This window comes from Dipteris shenzhenensis, chromosome 16 (assembly GCF_047967505.1).
Source record: "Dipteris shenzhenensis isolate YYH24624 ecotype China chromosome 16, Dip_SZ_1.0, whole genome shotgun sequence".
Classification (NCBI taxonomy): Eukaryota; Viridiplantae; Streptophyta; class Polypodiopsida; order Gleicheniales; family Dipteridaceae; genus Dipteris; species Dipteris shenzhenensis.
In genome coordinates this window covers 41,887,705-41,904,349 of record NC_141611.1, presented here as the reverse complement: position 1 = coordinate 41,904,349, position 16,645 = coordinate 41,887,705, and the positions used below count along the sequence as shown (strand labels likewise).

Genomic DNA, 16,645 nt, shown 5'->3' with positions numbered 1-16,645 from the left:
GCAAACAATGCCGTTTCAACCTCTTTATAGTCATGCACAAATTTGAAAACCAAGGGCTTCATTACGCACACCATAGCTACTATGATGTCCAACCAATATCAATGCCTAACTTTATCTTTCATCCTCCATGGATTTTGGTGGGGTACCAAATCCATAAGGTTCATTCCCACCTGTTATTATTTTATGAAATTTGTTATTGTTTATGAATACTTCACAAGCCAAATTGCCCTGTAATGACCTAGAGCATCTACAAAATAAACCAATACCCTGCAACCACTAAACCAACTCTAGTGGATGACTTCTCAGTCTTGAGTAAGATTTTATAATAGAATATACCTAGATGAATCCATGAACATTCCCAACTTCATCCTCTAAAAACACAACATAGTGCAATTTCAATCTCACGATAGTCACTCGTAAGATTGAAAACCATAAACTCCATCACACAAAGCAAGGACTCGCTACTATGACATCCCCACTGACGTCATCAACGCCCAACAGTGGGTATAGACCATAGTATAAAAGTATGCTCTCACACATACAAATCCATACACCCACACATACTTGAGCATCCATTTATACAAAGTCTTCGTACTGAGTTTCTATCGGCACTCCGGAGGTGAAGGGCAAACTCAGCCATGACGAAGGCTAGCACTAAAGGAGAAGGCCAATCAAAAAGTAGTCCAAATCTCTTCATTCAAGCTACAACTGCTTGTGAAGTCTAACGATTTCATTTTAGTCTCTCCCAAACGAGCATCTAAATCTAAATCTAGCTCATAGGGCAACGCACCATTTAAGATAGAAAGAATTATCGCAATACCAACAGGCCGCAACTTGGACGAAAACCCAACTTTTATAATAGAATACCCATTTTACATTTCCACTCATAAAGGAGTCGTTTCATACAAAGTGACTCACACGCTTACTTTTTATAATACCCGGCTGACTTCCATTAATTCTTTGTTTCAACGGTCACTTGCAAATGACGTTGTTTCATGGCCAAAACCTGTACATTGCATTTTATGCATCGAAATGATGAGCTTGCTATACATCTAGTGCTCAAACAATAGTAGCAATATTGATGCTCACACAGAAGTGCGATGTAAGTGATAGTTATCGGGCATCGCTCGCAAACAGGAAAAGCATCCTCTTTCGTGATTGCCTTTGCCCCTTCTCCACTTGAAAACAGAAATGTAAAGCCTTTTTAATAGAAGTGATGTTCAAAAGTGGTAAAACTAACAGTAAAAGTTCCTGCAATTTAATGGCATTTTGTTATTTTGGTACAAATAAAAATTAAATAGGTTAGTAAGTAGCACTGCCATAAAAGTTGTTTTCTATATTGTGAACATTTTCAATTATTGCACAATCCCACTCCAGTGGTCAAAAGCATATCTCACAAAAAATATTGACAGAGGGATACCGAAAATTCATGCCACACAAGTTGCCGGTTCATGTACTCAAAGCTTACTGATCGATCCATGTTCGGCCTTTGATAGATAAGTCTTGCACCAAGAAAACACTCTATCAAGCTTCGATATCTGCACCACAAAGAAGAACGATACATTAGATAACAGTTACAATAGCAAAATGTGATCGGCGACATCTACTATCCAATGATTCAAGAAAAAAATATGACCTTCCCGTTCAAAGGAAAAAAAGCAGGTTGACAAAACTTGCAAGCTGGAACACAGTTTCCCATGCTTTGTGTCCCAAGGAGGTTTATGCAAGCCAAAAAACATACTGCTTAGCCGGCAAACAAAAGAGCCATGATTTCAGAATGTAAACCTTTTAGAGACAAGTAGGTGCCCCCGATGAGTTTTATTCTTTCTATAAATTAGGAGAGACCCCACGTAATGACAGATATCCCCACCCAATGAAGTTTCTGGAACGATGGGAACGCATTATGTTCTTAAATGGCATATAAGCTCTAACTTTTGACAAGAAAAGATTTCTACCTTCAGTCGCTAGCTTGCAGTAAACAAGCATACACAGATGTAAATTTGAACATAGATTACAAGCAGAAAAAATTCACTATTTGTCATCATGCATGCATGTGAACTACGTACGAAAAGGGCAACAATCACATTTACTAAAATTTCAGAAGCCTTCACATTGATGAACCCTGTACAATGACCACTTCCCCACGAAATCCTGCTTTTCATTTGTGACATTTATGGAGTTCACAGGTCTAAAAGCATTGGCATGTATAAAGTAGGTGACATGTACCTAGATGAGTCCAGGAACATGCCCAAACTCATCATAGTGCAGTTTCAATCTCGTGATAATCACTCATTAGGTTGAAAACCATAAACCCATCACTCATAGCAGGGACTAGCTACTATGACATCCCCACTGACATCATCAGCACCCAACAGTGGGTGTAGACCATCGTATAAACATATGCTCTAACACATACAAATCCACACACCCACGCATACTTGAGCATCCATTTATACAAAGTCTTTGTACTCAGTTTCTGTCAGCACTCTGGAGGTGAAGGACAGACTCAGCCATGGACTGGAAGCATCAAGATGAAGTCAACAAAAAGAAATAATACAAAAATAGATTGCACACACAATATGCGGGATTCAGGCCAGATGAGAAGACATCCTCGACATGTTCCTAAGAGCATCTGCAAAGGAGCTGATGGAGCAGTTCTTTGATAGAGCTGGTGTTGGGCCAGAGTGTGTCATGAGAGGGGGTGTTGGAGAAATAGGGCCAATGCCCAACCTATGAGCCCCAAATGAGGAGAGCTCACGGGGTTGACACCTTAGCATACTTCTGGGAGGATGAACCTACAGGGGGAAGGGGTTAGGTGCCATGTGGGCAGCAACATGGCTATACTGAAGTCCCTGTTAGGGTTTATTTGGCACGGCCACCACAGGATGCCCACATGGGCTGGCTGTGGGGCTGGAAAGAGCCCAGCCAACAGCCCAAGCAAAGGGCAGAACAGTGAGCAGCAGTAAATAAAGGCTGCAACAGTACCTGGTCAGCAAGTACATCAGGAGGGCGGTGGGTACAGCAGCACAAACAGGTCGGCAACAGCAGCAGGTACAGGAGGCATGGAAGAACCATCATCAAGGTGCCTTCAAGGAAATCCTTTTATCATGAGAAGACAGAAGCATGTCGGCTATCTGCAGACTGGGTGGACCCAGGAGATAGCAGCAGGTCAGCTGTCTGTGGACCAAAGACTGTGTCGGCAGTCTGCCCAACCAGTTGGCCATTTTGGAGGGGATTTCCCCCTATAATTAGTGTCCCACACAAGGAGCCAAAGTCATTCCTGAAGCCTCACCTGCAGTCACTATTCTGAGAGAGGAGGAGCAGGAGATCCAGGGATCTACTTCACAATCCAAGGACAACACACTTAAGCTGCATTCCAGGGCAGCAAAGAGGTCAGAAACCGTTCATGTTGGAGCAGACACACAGCAGATCCAGAGCAAACCTTGGTGCAGATTACATCCAGTAGGAGAGCATAACTAATCTGAAGAGGAAGCGTCTGTCAGCATAGAACAATGGAGCAGAACTTTGCATGAGTGCTCAGCCTTGAGCAGCTACTAAAGCCCACCACAGAGGTGTGTGGCAGAGAGAAAGAGTTTCCTATAGACAATGCAGCAAAACAAACCCAGTAGGCTGTGTTTATGGATTGCCCATTTAAGTAAAGAATATCTATTTGAGTCATGTTCCACATTAATCTCTTGTGATCTTAGAGTGCATCTTCTGCTGCTCAGTAGTGTTGGCCCTAAGCAAGCAACCTACCTCTACATTTTCTAACAAAGTGGTGTCAGCCCCCTCCTCCTTTTGACTCATCTGGACCTCATCATCATCCTCATGCTTAGGAGCAGCCTTTGCTGCATCATTGTCATTATCCTTGTCAGGTCAAAATCCAGTATATGGTTTAGGAGTGCACTCTATCCTAAACTTGTTTAAGCATAGACAACTTTGCATTAGCGAATACAAGCATTAGCCTTCTGGACCACAAGCATGTTCCTCTTTCAGATACAATGTTTTCAGAAATTCTCCAGAGGCACTCAATAGGCAAAGAGCTAGCACCTTGTTTGAGTATTGCGAATGGCCAATCCTTGTAACAATAGAGCATCTGCTCCATAGTCCTTTCCACCAACAAACGAGGAAATTTTAAACTTGTCATTTTGTGCATCCTCCAAGCCAAACAACTCTTTTCTTTGCTTGTAATATGTGAGCTCCTCCCTCACTTTCCTTCAATCGTCTGCATTTGAGACAGCTGATCTCAATATTATCTCCCATCCTTCCACCGCCTCAATAGCCCTTGCCCTTGAAATTATCGATCCAAAACAAAGGCTGCAATCTCCAAAGGTGAATCATACTGTCGGCCGAGAGGTTGTAAGTGCCCTCAACCTTCCTCCAACCATACAAAGCATTAAAACTTGAATTGTCTCAATCCTTATCCAACAATTCATACACCTTCCAATTATAAGGGTCATCCCCATCAAGAAGCCTCAATGTAATGAGAATAGGCTTTGTGACCTGAAGCAATAGGCCAACATCTTTCCAAAACAATGGATTTAAGTCTCTGGGGCCTCACACAATTATGTTCATTCCATGCATTCCACTTTGAAGAAGTAACAAGCTGCCTCCAATAAGTTTTCAGCTTAAAAAGCCGCTTCAGCATGATGATCCTCAAGAATCTTCTATGCTGCCCTCTTGCGCGCGCGTACACACACACACACCCCCCACCACAGAATCCTGCAGACACTTCCATGTTTACCATGACAGCCATGTTATAGGCTATGATGCAGATGCACCAACAACAGTCTGAGGTTCTCTTCACCCGCATGGCCCAGCTTCAGGAGATGCAGGAAGATCATGAGCACCCCGCCAGAGAGCGTAAAAGACACACTCCGGAGGCACGCGATCAGGAAAAGAAAAACATGAACACGATTGAGAGACTTGGGAAGCCTAGAAACTCCGAAACTGCGAGGCTCATGAGGCCAAGGAGCACCGAGAACGTACCGCTCGAGAAGAGAAGGAAGAATGGGACCGGTAGCTTCTCATTTCTCTACTCCGACCGACAGGGGGAGAAACAAAGAGAATTCCACCTCAAGCCAAGCCTTCCTTTCCGGGGAAACTCAACTTCACACACCATGGTAAGCAAGAACCCTTAGTGTTGACTTCGTGGCTCAATCAATTCAAAATTTGTTTTCCAGTGATGCCTACGAAGGACAACGAGCGGTGCATCCTAGCATCCATGCACCTCACAGAGGTGGTGGTCACCCGGTGGCTCAAGTGGCAAGAGGACCACTATGTTGCAGACGAGGAGACAACTTTCTACAGCTCGACGAAATTCGTGAAAGATCTTCGATCATGGTTCTTGCCACTGCAATACCTGGACAGGTTCAAGAGTCAGTTCTACGAGCTACGCAAGGGAGAAAACAAGACAGTGAATCATTTTGCCAACAAATTTACTCAAGTGTTTTTACAACTGCAGCCGGAGGACAATCAAAAGCTGAGCAAATTTCTCCATGGGCTGTGTACAGACATCCAGTGGTATGTCAGAAGTTTCATGCCACGGGATTATGAGTGTGCACACGAGCTTGCTCAGATTTTGAGCTCGGGCAAAAGGGTGTAACATGCAACAGTAATCTAATCGTGTAATCACAGCAAGACCTTTAAAGCTTTAGCGAGGAATTAGCGTTATGCACCATAAAGAGAGAAAGGAGATAAGAGTAGAGAGGGAATTGAATTGACAACTGATTGAGTCCATGTACCCACTAAGGACCCCCCTCCCCAATCAGGGGAGAATTTTCTTTATACTTCGGGAACTCAGAAATACAAATAACACTCTTCGAGAAAGCACGGAAACACGCTTCTGAAGAGCTCACTGTGCGCACATATAGCAAACCCAAAGACCCGAGAGGCAACGTTGAGCGAAACCGAGACCTTAATGCTGTCCACATTGACAATGTAGGACACTTCTGCAAGGCAAGGGAGAGGCTTGTGCTGTCCACCAGAATGCAGGATTACTGCATGAGTGAGAGTGAAAGCTAGGAGTGGTAGATCCTAAAGAGAGCTGAGAAATGACTGAAAATATAGAGCTGAGAAGTGAGCTGTGCAAACTGTAAAGGATAACTGAAAAAAGCTGCTGAAACAGACCCCAAACGTCACTCCGTTTGCTGTCCCAACTCCCCGTCTGATGCGGTGCGTGAACACCTTCCAGGAGGGCCGAACTGAGGCCAAGAGCTGAGGCTGGTCAAAGGCCCACTGCTGGAGAGTGTCAGGCTGTTCAGACGGGGGGCTGGAGTGGAGCTGTAGGAGGCTGAAGGGGGGAGGACTCAATGAGCAAAAGAGGGCTGGAAGGGGCCCTTTTATAGGGCTGGCTGGCCCAACCAGCCTGCTGCAAATAGCCAACTGAGTCGGCTGTTTTGCAGCCTGCTTGGCTCAGTTCAGCCTATTAAAAAAAAACCCTGGCTCATTTGCCAGGGGACTTTTTAGGCAGCCTTTGCAGGCTGCCTTCCCTGCTTGCTCTGGGCATCCTGGTCAGCCTTTGGGGGTCCCTCTCGGGCTCCTAACCTACGCTATGACCTAGACCTAACTAAACCCTAAGATGGAAACACTATCATACTGTTCTCCAGTGGGTACCAGTGAGCAAGAATGACTTTCTGACTTGATCTAAGGCTTAGAGACTGACTTACGTAGCTTGTGCCTGACTGTCCCTGGACAAGGGCTCACAAAGGGATCACAGCACACGACAAAATCTCCTATTAGGGAATTGTTATGCACTTGTCGATGTAGCCAATGTGTCACATTGCACCCAAGTGCAAGGGTGCATGTGACATCCTAGGAGCACAATGGTGGCACCAGTTTGAAGTCGACCAGATTATCAGCACCAAGGCTTGGATGTCAAAATCCCAGGCCATGGGTTCATCTATTGGAATAAGGGTGTTCCACCTTGACCTTTGATATCGGTCATTCAAGGGGTTCAAGACAGGCGCCATCAAGACGCAGTCATACAATAGATTATAGGATACAGTATTACAGCAAGCAACGGGTTACAACAAGACCAGGATGCCTCTCTCAAACCTAGTCCTCCATCCCTATCACCTATATGCACCGAGGAAAAACACATGGAGCATCATCCTGTATCATTAACCCACATCCAATATCCTTACCAGAAGTTAGCACCAGACGTAGGAATTCAATTCCTACAAATCAGGCATCGAACCAAGAGATCACCTTCGGATTCATGAACCAGGCATTCAGATCAGGATTAATCATCTAGGTATACCACAGACAATCACCTACGTCAGCACGATGGGAGGCCCCTTTCATACCCTAGTTCGAGTTTCAGCAGAAGGGGATGTCACGGGCATCCACAAGCCCGTGGCCATGCTAGCTGCTGCCAATGCAAGCAACCAAGTTAACTGCCACGCAGGCATCACGTACAGCCATGCAGGCAGCCTTGCGAGGTCAGCAATCAGCACACAGTCAACAGACAGTCAACACCACGTCATCGCATGTAAAAAACATCGAGGTGACTTTTTGTGTCAACGTTGACTTTTTGACTGACCTGGTCAACAATTGCAATGACCAACCGACCAGGGTCAACGGTCGGTGTTGACTTGGTCGGCCAAGCTAACCTAGCAGCCTATAAAAGGGCAGCCTTTGGCCCTCATTCTTCATCCACAGTTGGGCACCTCAGCCCTCGGAATAGCAGCAACAAGGCCTCCCCACAGCAAACCAATAGGGTAGCCTCAACCTCTTCAGGGATCCACCTCCTCTAGGTAGTCTAGTCTTTCCAGTTTTGCAGTGAGGGTTTCAGTCCCTTCATATAGTTGTATTCAGCCCTTTGGGCATTCATTATCCAGTTGTACCTATTTCCTCTTTGGAGGTCCACTACATTCTCTCCCTCTGATTCTCTCGCTCAAATCCACAACATCTCTTTGTGTATTGAGTGCATCATCTTGCAATTGAAGTTAGTATTGAGCAAGAAAGAAAGTGAGGATAGTCTATCTCCCGCTACATGGAAGGCCTTGAAATGGCAGCCCTAAGGCGGCTACTTGATCTAAACTAACCCTAAACTAATCTAGGCTGACTTCTAGCTAATCTAGCTAGTTCTCCAGTGGGTAAACAAGACTTTAACCTAAGGGTTGGAGACTGACGCACATAGCTTATGCCTGACTCGTCCTCGAACTAGTGCTCACAATGTGGGTCATCGCATACAACAAAAAGCCTATTGTAGGGACCTACTGATGTACATAATCTTCTTGAAGGAACAATGGACCTAGCTCCTCAAATGTGTGTGGCCTCCGTTGTTTTCCAAGTAGAGAGTCACCAACCCTTGGGTATTTCTTGGGAAGCTTATTGACCAAGAGCATGGCTAATTGGTTACTATCCACTTTGCGACCCATCGGTCCGAGTTGATCTCTCTGAATCTTTACCTTCACTAGAAAGTTTCGTCAATGTATAGGTTGAATAGTTGGCTCTGAAGCATGATAATCCTCCCTGTGTCCTTGGTCTTGTAGAGATCATGCAGGAGCCGCTCTATTTAGGGCATCATTGCATACTCTAAAGGAGCTAGCTTTTGCATTAAAGCTATTGACAATTCAAAGGTTAGCCGAGAGGTTGGCTAGCTTTGGATGAAGGCCATTGAGAATGTGGCAGCAACCAATGTTATTCAGTTTGTTTCCAATAGTAAGTACTGTGTGCGTGTGCGTGCACACATATCTGTTTTTGCTCTACTTTTGAGCACTCTTTCACATCTGGATTGCCCTCTTCATTTCAACTAAAGCACATGTATTTGAGTTGGGTTCCATGCAATAGTCTCTTGTGATCATGTTCCGCTGCGGAGTAGTGTTGGCCCTAAGCAAGTAGCCTGCCTCTAGTTTTCTAATAGGGTTGTGGTGAGGGTGATTTTGGAGATACAGGAGTGGAGCTGAGGCTTCAGGACATCCAAAATGCGGCCCAGTAGTAATGACACAAAGTAAATCCTTTTGCAGTCAAAAGATTGGGTGCTGCATGATCCAGACTCCCTAGCCATAGTCATTGGCACAACTGCAGACTTAGTCCTCCCACATATTTAGCTGTGGATACAATGTTTTCAAGCATGGACCATCCTGACAGACATGAATGAGATCAACACCGCAGCCAAAGTCCTCGGCCTCAAGACATAGCTTTTTAACATGAACGAAGGGGGCTAAATACAGGACCACATCACATAGATAGAAATAGTAAGGGATCAGTTCTCAGCATTCCTGTCGGGTAGCCAGTCTTTTGCTTGGCATACTCCCCAGGAGCTACAAAATTTTTGTGACAACCATCATTGCAAGGCAATAGTCGGCACCAATTAAGTGCCCCTACTCTTGCAGGAAGAAGCTTGACAAATCCAATGACAAGGCTTGTCTTGCAAGGAAAAGCCAAGGGTAAGCCTCAAACTGATGGAGATTCCAATAAAGGCAAGTCGAGGGATTAGAAGGGGAAAAAGGGGGTAAGCCTCAATCTGATGGATTATTAGGCCCCACATTGTTTATCTTAGATCCCCTTGCCTCATATGAGTACTTGCTTCGAATTTATGCATAGGTGCATAATGAATCTCTCTCAAATTCCTCAAATGGAACTCATGCATAATCTAGGGAACCGAAACCACCATGTTGGAGACCCATCTTGATTTAATTCTAAAAACTCGTTGCATTTCTGATGGCACTCTAGGTATCGCATGAGATGCTAGCTTAAAAGGCACAATTTTGTCTAAAGCTATAGAGTCTTAAGTCCCCAAAAAAACAAAGACCATGAGCTCCATGTGTAGCCATACATATATATGCTGCAAAAAAACTAATCGGGTTGCATGCAAGGAGAATTCAAGTGACCACCTCTTTTGTTTATACCTGGCCGATGTCACCCCATTGTCGAAAGGCCGAAATCATTTGCAGACAAGCCCATCCATAACGACAACCAACCAAGGCCAAACAATACCCAAGCTTCTGATATCGAGTGAGTCCAGGACCTTCCAACCCAGTTCTAACTGAAAGTTTAAGAAACAAAATTTCTCCTGATTAGCAATGATAAAGCCAAAATCTATTTATGCTAAACATCAAGCACACAAAAACATAACTGACATCATTACATAATTCCAAGCTAAATGCACATTTGAGAGTATTCATGGCTCAGGTTTACCATGTCAGGTACCTTATAATTTCCTTTGCGTTACTGCTTTGATTGCAAATTTGCCCGAAATAAATAACACCTTTTCCGATAGTGGCTAGTGAAGTAAATGCCCTCTCATCCCTGTATCGCAAATTCATAAGAGCATTTCCAGGAGTTGGCTTGTCCACCCATATTGAAAATCTCCAAATCATAAATTCAAGAAAGGCCTGCAATTCTGGCTCATAACGAGAAAGAAAACCTGGCTGCACCATAAGTTCCACTCATCACAAAGGAGTGCACAAACTCTGGAAAAATGATCCTGCAGTGGCAGCAAGAGAAGTTCATCTACTGAACAAAAGTCGGCACTTGCCTGCATCAAGGAGAACACCTTCATAAGCTGTTCCTTTAGCATAGCTGTCATCTCCATGTCCAATTTAGCTGCATCAAACTGATTCACCCTTGATATAGGTACCCAAGGAGAGACCTACAAGATTGACAGACAATGAACTCTGGTCAAGACAACACATTCCAATCTATCACTGAACCGCACCTTTCCCCACACAAGAAGATAGATCCTCGTACCTTTTTACTAGCCATCCTACCAGCAAGCTACAGTTAGCAAACACGCTCAACTACAGTGAAAGCCTGCACAATATGCAGAGAAACAACCACGAATAAAGCTATGAGAGTACAAAGATTCCAATTTGAAGCTATCTATGATGCTTTTGACAACTTTTGTGTACTCTTTTTTGAACTTCTGTTTACCAGATTCTCATACATAAAATTTGTGAAAGAGAAAAAAGAGGTATGAAACTGAAAAAAATCTCTCTGAAAAAAAGAGACCAAACACAAAAAACCTCCCAAGAACTTATAACAGAAATTCTAGTCTTTACAAACAATGATCAACACAAATACAACAACCCCAACAGAATAAGCCATTGAGAGCTATAACTCACAACACACAAAAAACTTAGCAGCTCAACCACAAGCATCAAACATCACTTACACAACTAAAATAGTGCTACAAAATCCGCAATCAAAAACAAGAAAGTCTTACACTAGCTACAAACTGGCTTGAGAATTAACCCAAATTCGATAAAGCTAGGCACCAATGCGACTACAACATATGTGAAGAAGGTAACAAAAGCATTAGCACGACACATGGAAAACCACAAGAGAAGTAGTAAGAAACCGTACTTGCTAAACTGAAAAAAAATGAGGAAAGCAGAAGACAAGACAACTATAACATGCTTCAAAGGAAAGAAGGAACTACCCAAAAGAGGATCCAGAAGCAAACAAAATAGCTTCACACCGAAGACCAAGACCACCCCGTTCTTGATAAGGCAAATCTTGCAGACAGGGAGAAAAAGACATGAAATCGGCACTGTGCTTGCACAGAAAACATACTGTGACTTTGCGATGAGCTGAGAGCACCAAAAAAACAGAGATAGATTATCTCCTTGAAAGCATCTGACGCTCATGTGGCTACTCTAGTCTCTATCGTCTAAGATTGAAGCTGCGGACAGCTCTAATGTAATATCTGTCATGACCAAAAAAATATCTGCGATTCTTATGAATCCTCAAGCATGAGAAATCAACAGAAGAAGATCTGCAACCAAACAAAAGAAGAAAAAGAAAAGAAACACGCACAAGAACTCAGCTAATCCATAATGAATGATGAAGACCATAAACAACCGACAATCATGCGGCAAAAATGGCTTCCACAAAACCATAAACAACAAGCACTTACCTCGGGAGAAGATCACCTCAGAAGGACAACGAAAAAGAACACGAAAGCCGGATTAGGGAAACCACTCGGGGAAAACAGGAGAACTTGGAGAGCTCAGAAAAACACATAAGAATAATTCGTCCTTGCACTATAGGATGCTGGCATTCGGAAGGAGTGTCCCCTTAAGTGTTTTCCACGTGGAGAGGCGTGATTTGCCGCGCTGCCGCACAAAAAGGAGGGCACTACGTGATAACTTGCCTTTACTGGAGCTCAATGATGATGATTGGGCTTTCTAATGAGGGTGTTTACTCACTATGGGCACCCGAGATGCAATAAAGGCATCTAACCGTGGGTGGGCAATGGGCGGGCAATCTTGCCTGTCCATGAGCCTTGGGCGTGCCCACAGGCGGGCAAGTTTGTAAACACCCTTAGGCATGCCCACGGGTGGGCAAGTGTGTAAACATTGTGAGTGCACCCATCCTCATGGGCAGCCACTACCCTCCACTCATCACCCACCCAACCTCTAACAGCAAAATTCGAACTCGCGCCATCCAATCATAAGTCACCCAGCCTAAACCACATAGGCAATTTGACATGCTTGCAATAAATGAAAGTCTTCTTATTCTTATTTCATCCGCATTGCCCATGCCTTTTCTTGCTTGGGCGGGCACTCGGCGGTGTGTAACCGCACTGAGTGTTCATAGATAAACAAGGTTTAATGGCGATAAAGACCTCTTGAAGCAAAGGGTGTGGTTTACGAACCAGGTAGAAACAAAAAATTAGGATCTGTGCACACACGGTCTTCAATAAGTAGTTTTTGGGGCACGTGAAGTCCTTTAGTTGTCAACATCACCTGATGCAAGTGCTTGCTAACCTAATTGCCGCATGGGCTCCTACTTTACACTAGGGAGTAGCCCAAAAACCAGTTTCCAAGTACGGGCTGACAGCTTACAAACAAAGGCCTTTCTGTGAGTAGGCCCTCATGCATTCATAAAAGAGCTCACCGGCGTATCGGTAACATCCCCACGACACATGAGTCACTATCAGGACTACGCATGATTCCAAGTAGGACAATGTGGATGGGTGTATGAGTGGGTGACTCCAAGGTTAGCGTCCTAAATGTGCATGCTCTGATGAGGAGTGTCGGAGTTTTTCTGCTCTATTATCCTAGTCTCTATTGCCCTTAGACAAATAAACATAGCTTTAGCAAGCTGCTTAAGGGGTTTCTTCCTTCCTCTTGTTTATACTTTTTTATAGACTTGTGTTAACCGCCGCAGTTAACAGTTGATGCAAGCGCCAGGTAGTTGTAAAGATAAAGCGAAGAAGTAGGAGAGGATGTGAGGTAGGCTATATGATATCCACCTTGGAGCCGTATGAACCTAAGTGCTTGTAAAAAGAAAGCGAGAGACCAGAAAGAGAGTATAGGGTTAGCCTTCACTTGAAAAGGTAGAATGCCAAAAGTTTTTTGGTCTTCATTGTGTACGTACAACTTTTGGAATACAAGCTCTCTCATTCTCTCTATCTTCTTGTGAGTTGTTGCCTTGTGATTGCCATTCCTCCCCCTTCACCAGGCCCTTCCTTTCTACTCTCTTCCCCTTCTCTTCCCATCCCTCTCCTCTTCCCTTCCCCTCCTTCATGGAATCACATTGACACAATCCGGTAGATACTTGTGTGATGCAAGTGTTTGGCTCGCGCTTGTGCTAAGCTCTCACAAGGAGTTGCTCGGGAGTGGAGTCTTCGTTGGCATTCCTCCTAGATCCCTACGACACACGGAGTCACCGCTAAACTATACATTTTTTATATCACTGCTGGGGATTTTGAGGTAAGCCTTTGCAATGCATAAGCTTTCTATCCATCGCACAATGCTTTATAGCTTACCCAGGAGTGTTGTTAGTGGAGAATAGGATTGGTTAAAGGAAAAAAGAGTGTGTTTGGAGTAGAAAAAACAAAAACTATCATTTCTATTCACGGGGTGATTTTAATGCATTTGAGCTTGTTTTGCAGTGTGTTTTGTCGTCAAATCACAGAAGTAGTTAGTTTGAGTGATTGCTAAGGTGTGTGCATTGTCAAATCTTACTAAAAACACTAAGAAATGGAGTTTAAATCAGATTTGGAAGAGGTGTGAGTGAGTTCCCAACCACTCCCTTGGAAAATCTCTCATTTGTCACGTTTACATTGTTTTTTGTGGTTTTTTTATTTGAGTAGGTAGATTAGATAGGATAGCACCCCCCAATGCTCACAAACCTTGCACAAAAACTCACAAATTTACGAGCACCAAAAATCAGTCGGTGACATAGCCAAAATGCATGTCGCTACGTTAAGGTTAGCGAGTTTAATGTAGCAACTGCAATAGTCATTGCATTATAATACAATGATTGCCCGTGCTATTTGATAGTTGGTCAACTTCCTGACCTAACTGATACATGGTGTTAAATGAACTCATAACTGTCACATCAAAAGTCAACCCGCTACGTTAAGGCTGACATAGCGACTCCGAAGGCGCTATGATAAGGAGTCACTGCTATATTCAACCAATCCGTTTTACAAACCTACCACTTAAAAAGTCATTGCTGATAATCACTCGCTGCATTATTGAAGTCGTTGCGCTAAGAGTCGTTATAAAAAACCATCGCGTTAAGGAGTTGCTACGTTATAATGATTATGCATCAACCTGATGACGTAGTGACTTAAGAAGTCTTTGTTTTAAGGCTAATACAGTGACTGCTCCTTGAAGTCCTAGGAGACTCAGCGACTAATTCAGAATGGAGCACATGCACCTCAGGTCTAACAGAGTGATAGGATTGACACAAAGTTGGAACACGGTGCCTCAATTAACGTTCTAATTAGCCCATCAATGGATTATCAATTCCATCTAGGATCTCAACCCTAAGCTCATATTTAGTGCACGATCTCATACACACGAAGTCCTCGAGCTCGAGGGATGCGATGAGCTTCAATGTCGAGATGGGGGAAAAACCAAATCCTGGGGCATGGCTCCTAACTCCAGTTTAATTAGGCCCCAATCCCCCACACCTCCAACCATAGCCTCGTGATTGAGGGAATCATTCTCTAAATTCATAAGGTGGTTCAGCTTGGCTGACCTTGATTTGGTCGATCCTTTTGCCAAGCAAACCAAATTGCGAGGACCCTCCTCCAACATCTACATCAAGAAGTACTCAAAGTAACCCAATTCCCATCTCGATCATAGATCCTATGTGGCCACATGTTCAATTTTATGAAGGTGAGCCATCCTTTACTAAAACCTCTGAGCGCTAGGTACCCAATTTCTTGCCACCGAGTCGAGAAGGGCAAGGAAATGAATAGATGGACTTTGGGGAGAATACTTTTCCACACACGATGGCCCCTCGTCCCAATCTGTACTATTGGACTTGGGTAGGAGTCCCAGAAGACACTCCTTTTCCATGGCTGCACCCTATAGCACCTAATGTGATATGCCTGCCAAGGGCCACACTAGTGCGGCTAGTATGACCAAGTTTGCCACATATGCTGGCTTTAGGTACCATTGGCCTGCCTTACCATCAAGGCTCAACGTGAAAGCATTCACCTTATCTAAGTTACCAATGTCGCCAAAGGTCTTGTAGATTTGCTCGAACCTTTCGACATGGGACACCGAGTCTCCCGCTCCTAGGAATTTGGTAATGGACGGCTCCTTAAAGCACCAATATATCTCTCCCCACAAAAGCACACAGCCCGGTGCTTGCACTAGGATCCTCATAGCCTCATCTGAAAGTACAGTCTGTGGTTGAGGTAGAGGTACTTGTGGGGCTCGCATGATGCCATGATTGGGTGGCCTTTTGGGTGGATTGTAAAAGGTTGTAGGCTGTGTAGGTATTGTGTTAGCTATTCCTAGCCTAATAGGATAGGGCTCTAGGTGCGAAAGAGAAATTCAATCGGGAAACGCTTAGGCAAGCATTCAATGGTCCCATATGGAGCCCTATGGGAATATATTGCAAGGATTAAACACTTGAATTCCCAGTGCAAGCCTCTGAGAGGATGAATGCTTATTGCCACGCTTCCTCATCAGCTTAAGGGATGCTAAGCTTCATGACCATCCCATTACCCTAAACCCCATATCGTTTGAGCTGTGCAGCAAGACTGTTGTACTCTTGGATGACAACATGAAGGATAAGGCCCATCATAAAAAGCTCCAAGTAGCTTCATCTCACGAGGCTAAGGAGGAAACTCCAATTCCTAAGGGCATGAATATTGATGAAATAGCCACTGATATTCTAAATAGAGTGGCCCAACAACTTAAGGGTGGATTGTTAAGAGAAGGCCCGAGAAATCCTCATATGTTCCCTTGGTGTGGTCTCTACATGAGCAAACACCCCTGCCTTAGGGCTAGGCAAGGCACATTGCTATGCCCACTATGCAAGATGGGGAAATCATGAGATATCGCAATGTTGGTACCCCAAGGCTATTCCCCAACCAATGTATCAACAACGATAGACACTGACTTTGCCTGCACCATTAAACCAGTACAATCAGGGCCAACTAGCCCTTGGCCAATGAAGGGCCATAGAGGGCTCAAAACCCCCCATTGCCAGATTAAAATAAAAGAATAAATTATGTGCTTTTAGAGCTAGTTCCATTTCCTTATATCTTATTCTTATTTTGAATAAGAACAAGCCATATTAATTGAATAGTGTGTGAATGATTATCAAATCGACCTAAGGTCGATTTGCCAAGCATGGCCATCATATTCAAAACCATATGCTATTTCTAGTTCTCAAATTGACCCAAGGTCAATTTGCAATGTTTGTGAGTGTGAGTGTGAGT

At 44.1% G+C, this 16,645-nt stretch overlaps 1 protein-coding gene across 1 annotated transcript; it reads right to left on the bottom strand.

Moving 5' to 3' along the window:
• Positions 1-871: 871 nt before the first annotated feature.
• Positions 872-12,132, bottom strand: LOC147892970 (peroxisome biogenesis protein 2-like). The gene is made up of 7 exons (XM_087387243.1): positions 11,867-12,132; positions 10,699-10,761; positions 10,483-10,600; positions 10,217-10,375; positions 9,858-9,994; positions 1,421-1,538; positions 872-1,251 (listed from the first exon to the last, which is right to left on the bottom strand). The coding sequence occupies exons 2-6, from the start codon at positions 10,711-10,713 to the stop codon at positions 1,458-1,460; spliced, it is 510 nt and encodes a 169-aa protein (XP_087243369.1). The 5' UTR covers positions 10,714-10,761; positions 11,867-12,132; the 3' UTR covers positions 872-1,251; positions 1,421-1,457.
• Positions 12,133-16,645: the final 4,513 nt, after the last annotated feature.